The following is a 17105-nucleotide window of genomic DNA, read 5'->3' as shown; positions in this document are numbered from 1 at the left end:
ACTTTTGGGCTCAAGTTTAAATACCTACAAAGTAGGTTTGAAAATGGGCCAGCTGTAAGTCTTTTTTATAAAGTTTGCTTTTGGGTTCGATGGAGCTCAAATCCCCATGTAAAATTTTTGTACCATAATATATGTACTCCTTCAATTCTTAATTTAAAATTTAGGCTAAAGTATATATTTGGTTTTTTATTTTATACAAAGTTTTAATTTAGTCTCATAATTTTAAAAAACATATATTTGGTCTTTTAACCCTAAAATCATTAAGCTTTAATGATGATTTTTTGTAACAATCATAGATGTTTTGAAAATTAAATTTAATATATTAGCATTTAAGAATATTTTATCAACATTTAAGATCTTAATGTCATCAGTTTTTTAAAAAAAAATTTAGGGTTAAAGGACATGCTTTAGCCTAAAATTTAATTAGAGAATTAATATTAATTCTATATATAAGGCCTATTTTACATGCTTATTAAGTTTTTTTTCTAAATTAAATTTATTGATATTCTCCAATAATGATCAAGTGGGAAAAGGAGGGACGGAATTAAGAAAAATACTTGGGATGTTTTAGAAAAAATACATCATTTTAACTAATTTAACTAATATTCTTAATTTATTCAAATTAGTTAATTATGTCTTACACGAAGGTCGGGAGAAATATATTATTAGTTTAATACCAAAGTTTTGTTATGGATAAAACTTTGGTGCATAACCTTTTCTTAAATTCATTCGGTCAAATTTATGTAATTTTTTTAATTATTAATGATGTTCTAACAAAAGTTTAAAATTTTATCCATGTGAATTATATTTTTTACTAAAAAAGTTCCGTTGCTTATGTCTGACTACTGGAGAATCGAATTTAAGTAATTGAACCTAAACTCTGTCTTTTTGTAAGTGTTGTGAATTGGAGAGGAGAAATTACTTAAGATTGGCGCAAAAAATTGATAAAACTACGTTAAATTTTGTGAGGCCTGTAATTTTAAAACTTTATTATATTTATTGTGATATTGGTTTATAATAATAACGAGGCGAAAAAGAATAACCAGGAGTCACTTAGTATGATAACAACCACAAATTAGTAAACTAAAACTGATTTTTTTTTCTCAATTTAATTGAAGCAACTAAAATTAAACCTTACATTTTTCAACCAATATGGAAGCTCAAGAGGATCTCTATAGAAAAAAGGACATTAATCATCAAATTGATTCAAAGTGACAAAAGCTAAGCTAATTTAACAATTTAATCTAACCAATTCTTCACCCTAATTAAGTTCACTTAATCTTTCACATAACAATACTCTCCTAAAACATTAATTCCTTTTTGTTTTGTTTTTCTCCTTCTTCACTTGTTACATAACATAACAACGGAAGATTATATATTGCCTTGAGTCTGAAAAATAAACCAATATATGCATCATCCTCATATGAACCAGAGATCTCCAGAGAGCTCTGAGAAATAATGCAGATGCACATTCCTCTTCTTCACGACCACCAGTCGGCTGCCAGTACCGCCGCCCGCCGTTGTTATCAGAGCTTCAATGTAAGATCAGGGCCATTGATTCCTAATTGAGATCCCTCATGGTTTGATCCATCTAGCGTAGTTTCTTTCGTGCCTATTTCCTTCACTTCTAAAAAGTTATAGAAAGGTCTCTGATCTGATCCACTTGAAGATTCTGATTTTTGGTAAGATTCCTCCATCCTCTCCTGTAAATTTTCACACCACAAAGAAAAACACTAAGCATCAAATAGTGGGCTTCACTTATAGGGGACCCACGAGTTAGTGGGACCCACAACCAGTACCATGCACCTATATAATTCTATTCATTCCACCTGAACTAAAAATTACTTCTGAAGAGATTCATATTTTAACGTATTTACGTGGGTCCCATCCCCTTCTTCATCTCCCTCTTATCCATTTTCTATTGATCTTCTCTACATAAAGACCAGAGAAATTTGAAATGTAGGAAATGAAAAAGATTGAAACTTACTCCTGTAACTTGGTAATTAGGGAGGGAATTACTGGTGTTGCATAGTTCCCTTTGAAACATAAGCATGGGAGGTGAAGGAACTGGGTTAGGAGCAGCATTTCCGTTGAATGAAGAAAATCCTCCATTATTACTCTCAGAACCAACCTTTGATCTGCTGCTAAATCCCAAAGGACCACCCCATTTCATATCCCTGTTAACACAATATATCAGCAAATTAAACAAAACCTTATTGAAGAGATTAATTGGATATTATTGAAGGAGTTCATCATCACCAACCTGAAGCAATCATTGTTAGAGGAAGTGAAGTTGCTTGCACTGATGTGACTTTCGTTTGAAGATGATGACTTGTGTGGTCTGGTAATTAAGTTTGAGAAAATTGGAGAAACTTGGAAGTTTGGTGAAGGAACCAGAGAGTTTTGATCAAATGATGAAGAATTTGGGTGAGGCCTCTTCATACCTACCATCTGCAACAACCGAAAACAAGCCATATTAATATAATTTACAACTTACAATTAGTTTCTCTCATTCGTTGTAGTCAGTTTCGGGGAAATATATTCTATTGGGCACAAATTCACATGCTACAGTCAGAAACAGCTGGTTCATCATAACTGAAAATATCAAAGTCAAAAAGAATCCTTAATGAATTCAACTTTAAAACCAGTTACACAAACATTTAACCAAAGCCTAGGCAAGTTACTCTCTTTCTTTTTTCTTGTAAAAAACGGCTCATTCTTCTTCCTTCCTGAGACTAACTAGGTTGCATACGATATGATGAAACTTTTTTTCAAGCAAATGAGAAATAGAAACAAAGAAAGAAAAGATAATTAGCCTTTGAATTGATCTTAAACATAGATGTTTTAAAAGATAAAGAATTGAATAGAAAACAAGAGCTGTGACCTTATTTTCCTCTGGGTTCCTTGATATGCCATTGAAGTAAGAACTTTGGTTTGAAGGGGGCTCATGATTATGCAGGCCTGTTGGTAATGAGCTTGAAGAAGGCGGTGGTACACAAGGGCCTAAATACTGTTTCACCTGCAACAACACAACACAGATCACCCAAATGAAGAAGAAATGAGAATCTCAGACGCATTATTGTTCACAGTGATTACTTAAACATAAATATGGAGCCAGCTAGTTAAGTTCTTAATTACCATGGACGATGAGTACTGATTAGTACAGTGTCTCTTTTGAGGCAAACCAGAGTAAGAAAAAAGATGATTGTTACTGGATTGATCACTGAAAATATTCTTGGAAGATGAATTTGCAGAGTGGTGACGATGATGATGATGATCTGGCTGGGACAATCCATCACACGAACTCGGATTCATGGGGAATAGAGGCTGTTCTGGAAAATTCCTTCCTTGTGTCGCTGTGCTATAGCCATAGAGAGCAGAAGCAGCCATGGGAGGTGGGCTTAAGTGGTCAAATCTTGGGGCTATTGGAACGTGAGAAGGAGGAGGAGGCGGAGGAGGACGAGATGTCACCGTCATGGGCATAGGTGGCGGAGGGGGAGGAGGAGGCGGCGGCGGAGGGCAGTGGGGCTTCATTGGTGGAGATGAATGGTGATGAAGATTGAAACCTGAAAATCCTCCTACACTATTATTATCATTATTACTGTTACTACTACTAATATTATTAATATCAATTCCTCCCTCTGACTTTTCTTGTTCTCTCAAGATCTTTTCCAGTTCAGCCACACCGGGTCCTCGTTTTGGAATTTTTGGACGTTTCTGCTGTTTCTTCATCCCAGAACTCCAAACCCCAGAACCACCGCCATTACCGTTACTCCCACAGCCACACCCGCCACCACCGGCACCGCCACCAACACCGCCACCTCCGCCGCCGCCACTGCTACTACTACTGGTGAACATGACCCGTATCACAGTCTGTATATCTGAATCTGGTTGTCTGTTTCGTTTGAATAAACGAATCGAGATTTGAAAAACCAGTGCTCAAATCTGAGACAGACAGTTCTAAAATACTAACCCATTTGAAGATATCACACAGTATAGCAGAAAATAATGATCAGAAGACAGTTCAAAAACACAGACCTATTTGAAGATGTGACGCTATAGAGGAAAACAGTGATGAGATCAGTGATTCCAGGATTTGTGGATGGGAGTTTATGAGAGTGAAGAGATATCAAAGGGCATGTATGTATGAATGTACCTAGGAGGAGCAAATCAAGAAGAAGAAGAGGAAGAAGAAATTAAAGCTTGAGAGTGAGAGTGAAGCGGAAGAAGAAGGTATCTAATGATCTAAATGCTTTTTTCCAGGATTTTCTCAGACCTTGTCCGAGAAAACCAAAAAAACCGCGAGAGAGAAAAGAGTGTTTCAAAGCCCGGAAATCCAAGCATGCCCATCAGAAGAATCTTTCTCGCTTTCTCGCATTTCTCGCGCTTGTTTTTCTCACTCGATTTTGCTTTCTCTGGGAAAACAAAGACCTTTTAAGATCTACTCTGAGAGAGTTCTTCTTCTACTCTTGAGGGTATAGCGTCTAGGAATCAGTGAAAATCTTTGCTATTTTTAACAAATGGGTTTCATTTTCCTCGCCCAGCTATTAATACTATCGCATGCAATTTATAGGCATATACATACTCCTTATATGCAGAAGTCCTACTACTCCTCCTTCTATTGTGGGGCTGTGGGGCCCACCTATCTGAATTTAAACTCATTTATTGCTTTTTTTGTCCTTATAAACTACTCTCTCTGTTCTTTATTATAAGAGACAAATAACCGAAGTATGTTGATAAAAAAAACAGTTAAAATTAGTTAAGAACAATTAATGTGTAAAAAGTATAATTTTTTTCCAAAAATGCCCTCATTAATAAGGAGAGAGAGCATGAGAGAGAACAATTAAATTATTAAAAGAAAGAGAAGTGGGAGGGAGAGAGAGTGTGAGTTGGAGATAATAAATATGGATAAAATAGTAAATCAACACAAAAAAGTAGAGACAACTTGTAAGTGTCTCTTATATATAGGAACATGCCATGAGTATCAAATGTCTCTTATAATAAGGAACGGAGGGAGTATATTGGTCTTTGGTCAAATTTTTTTACTTATTTATTTCATTTCATTTATTAATTATATACGTTGTTTCTGCGTTTAGGGTCCGTTTGGCAACTGGGAAATCATATTTTTACTTGGCTCCAAACGTCCTTGATCTTGTAAATTATCCAATTTCTTTTGGCCAATTTACTAGTGGTGATGGGGTGATCGCATTTCATTATTTACTTATTGCATTTTTTTTTCTATGTAGAAAATATTAATTGCAAATGATCTTGTTTGGAAAACCGATGTGAAGAAGTCTATCATTTCTGTATACATTTATATCTGCAAGGGAAAATTATATTAAATGTGCTGAAAGTCTACTATCATTTAGTGCATATGAATCTCATTTAATCAAAATATAGGCCAGGTTAATTGAATGCATAATTCAATATAAAAATTTATATATATAACGAATTAATACAAATTATATATATAACGAATTAATACAATTTAATAATGATAGCTTATATTTCAATAATTATAATATTGTGGAGATAAATATGTGTATTTATATTTAATAAATATCCTTCTTCTCCTTCTTAGAATCTCATCTTCACTCAAGTGAAAAAAAAAAAAAGAATGGTTGAGAATTACTCCTTTAGTTCTATTTATAAAGCACTTTTAACATATTTTATAAAGATCAAAAAAATTTTAAACTGTATTAACTTTTCATTAAAATATAACAATTTTCTAATGTTACCCTTAATTATTATATACACCTTTTAAAAAAAAAACTATCTACATTATAATAAATAAAGAATAAAATAGTATACTTATGCTTAAAGTTTAATAAAATGACTCATAAATAGAACTAAGAAAAATCTTTTTTGTCTGCTTTACAAATAGGACCAGAAAATAATATTTTATAAAACTATTATTGCAACAAGGCAACAAATTTGCCGAGCAGATGGGTGTTATCTCTATTGGTTTCAATGATTGCACTTCTTTGATTAAAAAAAAAATTATTGCAATTCCAGCAAGAGGATGGCAAAACCTTGCAAACAAACACCCATGTTTCCGACCTAGCTGCCATATAATCCATTTACATCTTTTTGAATTTAATTGAATTAAAAAAATTAATTTGGAAGACACTAGAGATAGACGAATCAATTACGCCTATATAAGGCAACTGTGTATGCCTCAAAAGCCTTCCTAAAATGCAAAAAAATTTCAAAGATTTGACTAGTATATGTTACACCCTTAATTCCTACTTTTCTATTTTAAAATATATAGGAACATGCCATGAGTATCAAATGTCTCTTATAATAAGGAACGGAGGGAGTATATTGGTCTTTGGTCAAATTTTTTTTACTTATTTTCATTTCATTTATTAATTATTAATACGTTTTCTGTGTTTAGGGTCCGTTTGGCAACTGGGAAAATCATATTTTTACTTGGCTCCAAACGTCCTTGATCTTGTAAATTATCCAATTTCTTTTGGCCAATTTACTAGTGGTGATGGGGTGATCGCATTTCATTATTTACTTATTGCATTTTTTTTTCTATGTAGAAAATATTAATTGCAAATGATCTTGTTTGGAAAACCGATGTGAAGAAGTCTATCATTTCTGTATACATTTATATCTGCAAGGGAAAATTATATTAAATGTGCTGAAAGTCTACTATCATTTAGTGCATATGAATCTCATTTAATCAAAATATAGGCCAGGTTAATTGAATGCATAATTCAATATAAAAATTTATATATATAACGAATTAATACAATTTAATAATGATAGCTTATATTTCAATAATTATAATATTTATGGAGATAGAATATGTGTATTTATATTTAATAAATATCCTTCTTCTCCTTCTTAGAATCTCATCTTCACTCAAGTGAAAAAAAAAAAAAATGGTTGAGAATTACTCCTTTAGTTCTATTTATAAAGCACTTTTAACATATTTTATAAAGATCAAAAAAATTTTAAACTGTATTAACTTTTCATTAAAATATAACAATTTTCTAATGTTACCCTTAATTATTATATACACCTTTTAAAAAAAAACTATCTACATTATAATAAATAAAGAATAAAATAGTATACTTATGCTTAAAGTTTAATAAAATGACTCATAAATAGAACTAAGAAAAATCTTTTTGTCTGCTTTACAAATAGGACCAGAAAATAATATTTTATAAAAACTATTATTGCAACAAGGCAACAAATTTGCCGAGCAGATGGGTGTTATCTCTATTGGTTTCAATGATTGCACTTCTTTGATTAAAAAAAAAATTATTGCAATTCCAGCAAGAGGATGGCAAAACCTTGCAAACAAACACCCATGTTTCCGACCTAGCTGCCATATAATCCATTTACATCTTTTTGAATTAATTGAATTAAAAAAATTAATTTGGAAGACACTAGAGATAGACGAATCAATTACGCCTATATAAGGCAACTGTGTATGCCTCAAAAGCCTTCCTAAAATGCAAAAAAATTTCAAAGATTTGACTAGTATATGTTACACCCTTAATTCCTACTTTTCTATTTTAAAATCAAATCTTTCCAAAAGAACAAAATAAATGTTTATATTTTGACTATCTCTCTATATATGGTATATATGCTCAGAAATATTTGACAAAGCCAACACACACACACACACATACATCTATATATATTTACATGCACACTTATTTACTCTTCACATGGGTCATAAAGTTGCAATCTTTACTCATTAAGAAGATCACATATATATATAAATATATATTATATCCCACCATTATTTTGTGGTCAGAGATATAATTAATTCCCAGTCCACAACGAAAATCATCAAGAAAACATAAAATAAAATAAAATAAAATAAAATAAAATAAAAGAAAAGGAGAATGACCCTTTTTATGGATTGATCTTAGCTGGAGAGAGGGATCCAAAGACGGTTAGCAAGAATATTTGTGCATATATGATTATATATAGTATAGTACTCCTACACAACAAACACATACGACATATCAAATGCCATTAATAGAATAACTTAATGAAAAAGGCAGAGCCATATATTTGAAAATTGATTAATGTAAATTTGAGCTACGAATTTTAAGGTTGAATTCTTCTTTCATAATGCACCATACGTTAAAAAAACGTGTGATATTAAAAAAATGAAAATATGTTAAATATAAGGTAGAGACAAGATCCCATATATGTGTGTGTGTGTGTGTGTTCACGGTACAGTTGGGGAGAGACTAGGAAAGAGGTAAATGAGTGTATGTAATAAACTAATAATGAGATTTGAACGAGAATATAGGAAAATCTGATGTAATATAACATTCACTTTTTCCATCTCTTTGATCTACGAATTTTAAGGTTAATTTTTCTCTAATAATATAATAATGAACCATACAGTTTTTTAAAAAAAGAAATATTACATAAAATAATAAAAGAATTGAAAATATGTAAAAGATGGAGACAAGGCAAGATCCTATATACTGATACGGCCATCACACGCGCACACACAGTTCACTTCGTTTTTATTTATTCTCAAACTACATATGAATATACAAAGCGTAAGTTGATATAGAATTTTTTTTAGTATATATGAGTACTGATGAATGATGATTAGTAAATATTTATTTACTAAATGCAGAAAATCTAAATCAGAAACTTAGAACATACTGTGGGAAATATAAAATTTAGGTAGTGACAGGGTTGGACGAATCCAAAGAAATGATGAAGGAGAGTTAAACAGCATTGATGATTGGGAGATATGAAAAAAAAAAAAACAATAAAATTCAGTTCGATATGCCACTGGTTTAGCGCATTTGGATTTAGTGGAAATTCAATTATGAGAATTTATGCCAAAGATTCAGCTATTTATTATGATATTTTTCCTCAGACTTGATGAGATTTGCATTCATATACAGCTGGCATAGAAATGGACTTCGAATTATTTAAGGTTTATAAACTGAAGTAAAACTAGTATCCCTTAAAAATTTTTGTCAGATAGTTTTGTCCAGAAATAAATGCCTTGTCCTTTCCTTTTATGACAGAGTTAGTGGTCTTTTTGTTTGGTATAAAAATTTTTGAAAAGAAATTGGGCTCACCCACGATCCAAGGACAGGGCGAAATCTCCCTTCCTTCTAGGTTATATCAATGTTGGGCAGGGCAAGTAGTCAATTATCCTCAGACGTTTACCTAGGCACCCAGGAACTAGGATGCCTTCCCAAGCGCCACGATTGGAATCACAACAAAGTGGTATTCCCTAGGAATCGAACACATGTCAACTTGGTCATATGTCTCACCCCTTCGCCAGCTGATCCACAGACGATGGGTGAGTTAGTGGTCTTATTTAGAAGACAGAAAAAGAACATTTTTTTAGGCTATATTTATAAATTATTTTATTAAATTTTTATCATGAATGTATCATATTGTTTTTTATTTATTATAGTATAGATAGTTATTTGTTTTGAAAGGTGTATATATTAAACAGGGGTAAAGTTGAAAAGCTGCTATACTTTAATGAAGAGTTAATGCAGTTTAAGATTTTTCTTGGTTTGTGTGAAACACATTAGAAGTTCTTTATAAATAGGATCAAATAAGTATTTATTATCTTTTCAAACTATATTAAAAGGCAACATTGTATTATTATAGTACATAATTTCGCTAATTTTATGTCATATATGTATAGATAATTTTCGTTTTATTTCAAAATTTTACAATGAATTATCTAAACTCTTTTATCTACTGTTGTTAAACTTGTGAGTTAATTTTCTGATTTTACCAGCTAACATAATCATGTTAATTCGTTCTTAAACTTGTATTAGTTATAAATTTAATTAAACTTGCCAGTTGGCTCTTTAAGTTTATGGCTTTAACGAGTTGAGTAAGTCAAACGTATACTAATTAAAAACTCATGTACATAATTTGTAGGAGGTCCTGATCGGTCCCCAAAAAAAAAAAATTCAAAAGGCATAAATTAATATTAATACTCCTGCGGTCCTTATTATAAGACCCCATTTAACTTTTTATTTAGTCCTAATTATAAGACCCCAATCCATTTTGTCTCTTATATTTATGTATTTTTTTCCAAGATAATCCTTCTAATAATGATAGTTTTAGCTAATATACTTAATTAGTAAGGATATTTTAGGAATGACAACACTTATTTATTATAAATAACCAACTTAACTTACTTCCTTAATCTCCTCAAATAAGTCAATTGGGTCTTATAATTAGGACCGGAGGAGTACAATCTTTTAACTTTTAAAGAAATTTTTTAGTTGAATATGATAAATTTAGACATACACAATCAAACATTCATAGCACTGACTTGGTTATATATAAAATTCTAATCACGAAACTGATAAAAATATCATTATTCTAAATAAAAAATGTAATTTTTTTTGTGCACATCATATATTTTCATTAATGGCATTGCTATCACAATCACAATGCCATATATATAATACGTTTGAAGAAGCAATTGCAACAAAAAATGAAAAAGGTGACTGATTCCTATGGATTTATATAAAGATGTCAAATTTCACTTTCTTCCATTTTTATAGGATATTATTAACGGATATGAGAACCACAGAGTCGTCTCCTCTCATAGAAGCAGCCAATAATTTGAGAAATTTTGTGATTATATAATTATATATAGCATGTATTAACGATAGTAAAAGTTGTAAATCTGCTTTTAATATTACCTCCGGTCTTTACTACAAGACTTAGTCAACTAATTTGAAAAAAATTAAAATTAGCTAAATTAGTTATTTGTAATAAATATATTTTATCTTCTCTAAAATACTTTTACCAATAATGTGTATCGACCAAAATTACTATTTGATGAAATCTTTAGTGTGTACAACTATTATAGAGATTATTTTGAAAAAAATAGATAAATATGATTAAAAAAATAAATTCGAGTCTTATATTTAGAACCAAATTTAAAATTAAATTAACTTTTATATTAAGTACCGAAAGTAATAATAAATTTTTTATGCTTGAACTCTTTGCACGTAGCACAACTTCTCTCTCACACGCATAACGTTGCTCTTTTTGTTGTTAACTGTTTATGATTAACTATATATTGCTAATCAAGTGGCAATTTAAAATGGACATTTTTTTTTTACACTTTTGTTGGTTATTTTTTTTTTGTTTTAAAAAAAACTAGAACAATCTTTTCCCACCTATTTTCTTAGACTGTCACACCGTCATTGCGTTGGTCACTTTAAGGTTAGAACCCACAAGTCCACAACCTTTCATCTGTCATCAATTGTGCCATAGACTATTGGCTTTCGAATATTTTGTTTTAGCTGTGATGATTACCATCTAGTCTTGGACCACTATTTGGAACTCTTCCCCATTAAGTTTCATAAATGAAACCAGCATTTTTTTTTGTAAGCAGTGAATAGTTTTCACTTATCATTCTCCGGCTAACAATATAGAATGAACAAAATTTTAATGTTACTTTACTATTCAACCCTCCTCCATTGTTCTTTGTTCATATGTTCCCATTCATATAAAGACTTCCATTGGTGTTATTTTTTCCGCAAAAGATTAATGAGAAAATTCATACCAACCATAGGAGAGTCAAGCTTTTCTGATTGACTCTTTGATTTCTGCTTCTAAGTTATAATAAATCATAGCAAGTATTAAATATGATAACCAATGTGCTGGGGTTTGCCATTTCTAATAAGGATAAAACCGTTTTCTTCGCAAACGTCAAGGTCCCGTAGCTCAGTTGGTTAGAGCGTTGGTCTTATGAGCCGAAGGTCGCGGGTTCGAGCCCCGCCGGGACCAGGCTTTTTGTTCACCGTAATTTTCTAGCCAATAAGAACTCGCCACGTCAGACACCCCCGAGATCACCCTTAAGGGTCCGTTTTCTCTGAGCAACGGTTGATAAGACCCCACGTGGCAATGACGCAACTTGTTCCGTATTCCCGCCTGTACCAGATCCCAACGCCTAACCGGACCCTAATTCCTAGTCTGATCCTGACGATTAATTAGCGAAGACCCTTGTTTTCGATTTCGTCCACGAACAACTTTGAAAATGTTGAAAAAAAAAAGAGAGGAAAAATGCCATTTCCTTGTTCATATTGGTCCAATCTAGAATGACGCCCAGAAAGGAAGGAAAGCAGCCCATTGCCAACAAAATGTTGCCACGGTTGGTTCTGCTGTCGCTGTACCCTCTCTCTGTTGAATTCTTCACATCCAACCACCTATGGCATTGCATTGCCCTCGACTACGTACTCTTCACTCCAATCAACATTCATCTCTCAGCTTCTTTAGATAGAGAGAGTCTCTTTCTTTCCCCTACTGCATCAAATGGGAAAATTAAAGCTGGTATTGGGCCATGGCAGTCGACATTCTTCACCGAACTTTTATATTTTCTTTTTTGTTTTTTCCCCTCTTCTTGCTTTCCTTCACTCTTGGCCGGGTTTTACTTCTCTTTTACTTCTGCTGATATTATTGTCTACTACTTTTTCGTCCCAAATCTAGATTGCCCGACTTTAGGAGGAGGGTCGTCTTGCCTTGGGCATTTTGCGGCTTCTTATCTGGTATGGCACACCCAGATGCAGTTTTGTTTGGTTTTGCAGTCCTTGGATTCTATGTTATTCTGCGCATTTTTGCATATTGATGACTAATAAGAATTTCATGCTTGCTTTGTTCCCAGGACTTGATTTGTTGGTCCATATTTTTGTGGTTCTGTGTATAAATTACCGATGTGGAGGGATATGTTATTGTTGTTACTGTGAAGCGAAGGACGTTAAGAGTAGCTAGAGATTAGTTTAACTGTTATGAACCATGCATATGAGGACTGTAGCTAATTTATACATGTGTGCGGAGTGATTAGAGTCAATAGAATGAATGCAATAATATTCGTCTGTTATTCATCTTCTCTCTTGGTCATCTTTCATTTTCTTGTTTCATCTTCTTCTTCACTCCATGGTATCAGAGTCAGTCAGCGAGTACGCATTGTCATAGCAAGACAGTAATTCATATAACTACAGATCTGGTATCCCATGAAAAGGACCAAGCATATAGAGATAGATTTTCATTTTATAAAGGAGAAAGTTCAAAAGGTGTGATTAAGACTCAGCATGTAAAGAGCAGCTAGCAGACATATTGACAGAAAGCCTTAGAAAAGAACAGGATCAGTATTTGGTTTCCAAGTTGGGAGTCTTGGACTTGCTTGATCCCAATAGAGGGGAAGGGTGAAGTGAACAATGTTAAGATCAGTTTAGAGATTCGTTATTTGGGTGTTACTGTTATGCTTATGAGCCATGTTAACAAGAATTGTAGTCAATTATTACACGTGGACAAAATTATGGAGCCAAAAGAGTGAATGGAACGATATTCCTCTGTGATTCATCTTATCCCTCAGTCATCTTTCATCTTCTCATTTCATCCTCTTCTTCACTACAGTTACTGCTTGCAGCACGTACAGAATAAATTGGATACATTTTGGTGCCAACTCTAGCAGCCTAGATGGCTTAGAATAGTAATGCTTATAGTTTATTAATTCAGTTCAAAATGTGCAATATACATCATTTTTTTTATTCTTAATATGTTGCACACTATGTTATAATTGGACTGGAGGATGTTCCGCTGATCTTAATGTAATTGGTAACAGAATCTAATTGTAAAGTAAGTTTCTTCTCCCTGCAAGACAACATGCCGTTTTTATGTTGAAAGACTCTGTGAATGAGTATTATATATAGTGTGTCAAAGTGATCATGTGGGTGTGTTTGAATTTCTGCATTTATGCATAAATATGTATATGAGTTTGCTTGTTTATGTGTATATTTATAATATGATGCATCATAGGCACAGGGCAGCTGGCGCAAACATTTGGACTTGATTATAAACGACTCATGTTACAAAAGAATATTCAATCTTTTACACTATTGTAATTCTCAGATATATGTTTGAAGAAGCAGGTATTAGGCCTTAATTTAACAAAATGAAATAAATAAGTATACTGGTAAAGAAGACAAAAACTACACTGATGTTTCCTTTTGTTTGAACAGGTCACTTGTGGCGTAATTAGGCCAGCTCCCCCCCCCCTTCCCCTCAAACTTCACAACTGTTAAGTGATATGCTAATGAGTACTATATTCATTTAAAATAACCCCAGGACTCTTCGCATCAAGAATGGGGTCAGGAAATTGGTTTAAGACGATGATTTGCTTGGGAAAGACAAAAGGCAGTTCAAAGAAATCAAAGGTACAGTGTGCTCTCTGTCAATCTTATGCTTCATCATTGCATGTTTTCTGAAATGAGCACTGTTTTGTGAAAGGCAGAGTTATGTATTAAATAAAAAGTTAATTTGAGTTTGGCTTGATGCATTTCACATTAGGGGCAATAAATGTTTAAAACAAGTACTTGAATCACTTTATCAATATTTAGGATGCAACAATGCTGTTTATTACCAAGATGCATTAAAGTTTATCTTGTATCTGAGGCTTCTGTAACCAGAACATTTCTGTCCATATATGCTCACATTTTGAGTCAGGGATCTCAAGCTTCAGGGAAACCCAGTGCAATGGAGTCAAATAATCATAGAGGAAAGGGTTTTAGTGGTGTAGAAAATGGTGCTAGAAGTGCTAGTCGTGTGTTACGTGGGGTCTCAGTTGAAACTATTGCAGCAACAAGAATCCAAACAGCATATCGGGCTTATAAGGTATGTGAAGTTGAAATTTTTGCGGAATAGAGTTCTTAAACACCCTGGAACCTCCAACCCAAGTTCAATTAGCGCTAAGGTATATAATGGCATAAAAAAAACCCATCAATATTTACGCACAGTACAATGCAGGCTGATATCAGATATGGACTTTTCTTAACTGGTACGACGGTAATTGTAAATTTACGTATTCACTAAAATAGAAATATAGCCTCTTATTTTACTTACTGACCACACAAGCCTGACTCTTAATTTTTCACTATTAAATGAGAGTTAGAAGATTCACCCACAACAAAACCATAGACTCCTGTATGAAGATCCTTCCTCCTCAATGTTATAACGTCAAGGATGATATAAAAGAAGAGGGTACTGAAGGTGGCCTACATGTTTCCTTTTAGTTTTACTTGTAGTGTCACTTTTTTAACTTTATTGTCACATGAGACTGAACGAGGAATGAGGACTCATGCATGCATGACTTATTTTAACATGTGCTGCTAATTCACTTGCATGAACATGAACCTCTGTTATTTATCAGCTGCTGATTTTTGTTCTGAAATGCTGCTTTCCACTTTTAGGCAAGAAAATCTCTTCGTCGATTGAAAGGGTTTGCAAAATTAAAAATTGCGACCCAACGTCACTCTGTTAAAAAGCAAGCTGATACAACTTTAAGTTATCTTCATGAATGGAGCAAGATACAAAGTGAGATTAGAGCTCGCCGAATCTGTATGGTGACAGAAGACAGGGTCAGACGGAAGAAGCTAGAGTCACAACAAAAACTCGAGGCAAAGCTCCATGATCTAGAGGTATCCTTTCCTTTGTGGTTTGATGGCTTGTTAAGCTAAGAGTTTTCAATAACGGGATGCTGGAATTCTTTCTTTCAACCAACATCAACATCACATCAAAGATTTCACCATTTCATGGTCTTCCTAAAACATGCTTTTTCTCTTTTAGATCATAGTCACTGGCTAATTATTTGCAAATTGGTGTACACTTTCAGTATCCGGATGAGATGGTTGAAAAGATTTATCACTGACTAGTTAATAGCACTGGCAATCTGGCATCACCTCACATGAGCGCTTTTTTTTTTTTTTTAAATCCATTCAGTTACTCTGTTCAAGTAATAGCGAAACGACATTTACTTACAGGTTGAATGGTGTGGTGGTCCTGAAACTATGGAGGAGATTCTTGCAAGGATACATTATAGAGAAGAAGCAGCAGTAAAACGAGAAAGAGCTCTGGCATATGCCTTTTCTCACCAAGTAGGTTATAATTAATCTTACAAAATGAGTCTCACAATCACTTTGTTTCTCCATATTCATCTTCAGTTCAAATCACATCTATATCTTATGAATCATTGATATACAGTGGAGATCCAATTCTAGTCAGAACCAAGGGCTGGGAAATTATGAACTCAACAAAGGTAACTGGGGTTGGAGCTGGAAGGACCGCTGGATTGCTGCTCGCCCATGGGAAAGCCGTGTTGCCAATACGCCTCCTAGAAAGGCTCAAACTAAGCAAGCTAGCAAGGTTCAAAAGGACAAGAACTCATCAACACCTAGAGGCGCTGTTTCATTTAAACCAACAGTGGTTAATCCAAAAGCCAGGAGATTGTCTTACTCAGATATAGAGAAAAATATGACACATGAAGGAAGGCTATAAACACTCAGCACGCTAACAAAGAAAAAAAACACACACACACACACAAAAATCATACATCACTGAAGAAAATAAGTAAACATCTTATCTATTTAAATCCGTTCATTCCCTACTTCTGCATATACAGATGGAAGTCGGTGAATTTCAGACCCTTTGAGTGTGATTGGTTGGTTCATCTTTCTGTTTCTTCTGTTTTCTTCCTCAATAATGTATATTTAAAGAATTTACAAAGAGTCAACAGAAGAGTTCCTTTATTTTTTAAACCCTGTTTTGGTAATCCTGTGAATGTAATAGATATTCTAGCGGCCGTTACATATGTTCTCAATTGTAAAATACAAATAGAAAACAGTATATTGCTTCGTTGGATTTTTTTTATTTATTTTTAGAAATATAAAAATTAAAACTTTTGGATGATTTCTGAAAAGTGAGTATGACAACTTACAGAGTTCTATATTGCCTTTTGCCTATAGCTCAAGAAACATGTGAGCTAAATAAACATGTGAGCTAAATATACTCATATTTAGCACTTGTCAAATCTGATGAAGCTACTGAACATAAAGCTTCGCTGATTAACCGACACAATCTTATGCAAAATTGCACGGACAATCTAGTCGAATGGAAGAACTTCCTGTTGCTTGGATCAAAATTAATTTTGATGGTGCTCTTATGTCTAGTGTTGGTGTTTCTCGAAGGGATCACAATTCTGCTTGGTTGTGGCGACCAAAACAAAAAACAGAAAAACAAAATGATGCTTTGTTTGGAGGCAGCTGTAGAAATATAGGTGAATA

At 33.2% G+C, this 17105-nt stretch overlaps 2 protein-coding genes and 1 non-coding gene across 7 annotated transcripts; 2 read left to right on the top strand and 1 right to left on the bottom strand.

The window, feature by feature from the left end:
- Nucleotides 1-1526: 1526 nt before the first annotated feature.
- Nucleotides 1527-3858, bottom strand: LOC114724342 (putative uncharacterized protein DDB_G0291608). Its single transcript, XM_028910682.1, has 5 exons — nucleotides 3139-3858; nucleotides 2885-3019; nucleotides 2264-2451; nucleotides 1988-2177; nucleotides 1527-1703 (listed from the first exon to the last, which is right to left on the bottom strand). Exons 1-5 carry the CDS (start codon nucleotides 3856-3858, stop codon nucleotides 1527-1529), a joined length of 1410 nt encoding a protein of 469 aa, XP_028766515.1.
- A 7846-nt stretch (nucleotides 3859-11704) lies between these two features.
- On the top strand, nucleotides 11705-11778 carry TRNAI-UAU (transfer RNA isoleucine (anticodon UAU)). The gene has a single exon. It is a non-coding gene; the product is annotated as a tRNA-Ile (tRNA).
- Nucleotides 11779-12303: 525 nt separating this feature from the next.
- On the top strand, nucleotides 12304-16681 carry LOC114724329 (protein IQ-DOMAIN 1). Of its 5 annotated transcripts, XM_028910669.1 has the most exons (7): nucleotides 12304-12321; nucleotides 12478-12536; nucleotides 13807-14204; nucleotides 14494-14661; nucleotides 15237-15464; nucleotides 15807-15920; nucleotides 16027-16681. In XM_028910669.1, the coding sequence occupies exons 3-7, from the start codon at nucleotides 14133-14135 to the stop codon at nucleotides 16318-16320; spliced, it is 876 nt and encodes a 291-aa protein (XP_028766502.1). In that variant the 5' UTR covers nucleotides 12304-12321; nucleotides 12478-12536; nucleotides 13807-14132; the 3' UTR covers nucleotides 16321-16681. The 5 variants fall into 5 exon arrangements, with proteins under 5 accessions (XP_028766502.1, XP_028766503.1, XP_028766501.1 ...); XM_028910670.1 differs by lacking the exon at nucleotides 12304-12321 and having other exon boundaries at nucleotides 12391-12536; nucleotides 14116-14204; XM_028910668.1 differs by lacking the exon at nucleotides 12304-12321 and having other exon boundaries at nucleotides 12391-12536.
- The last annotated feature ends 424 nt before the right edge of the window (nucleotides 16682-17105 follow it).

Source organism: Neltuma alba, unplaced genomic scaffold (genome assembly GCF_004799145.2).
Source record: "Neltuma alba isolate B1F8T4 unplaced genomic scaffold, ASM479914v2 tig00012185_pilon, whole genome shotgun sequence".
NCBI lineage: Eukaryota > Viridiplantae > Streptophyta > Magnoliopsida > Fabales > Fabaceae > Neltuma > Neltuma alba.
Note: the sequence above shows the minus strand (reverse complement) of the source record. Positions and strands in the feature narration are given on the sequence as shown.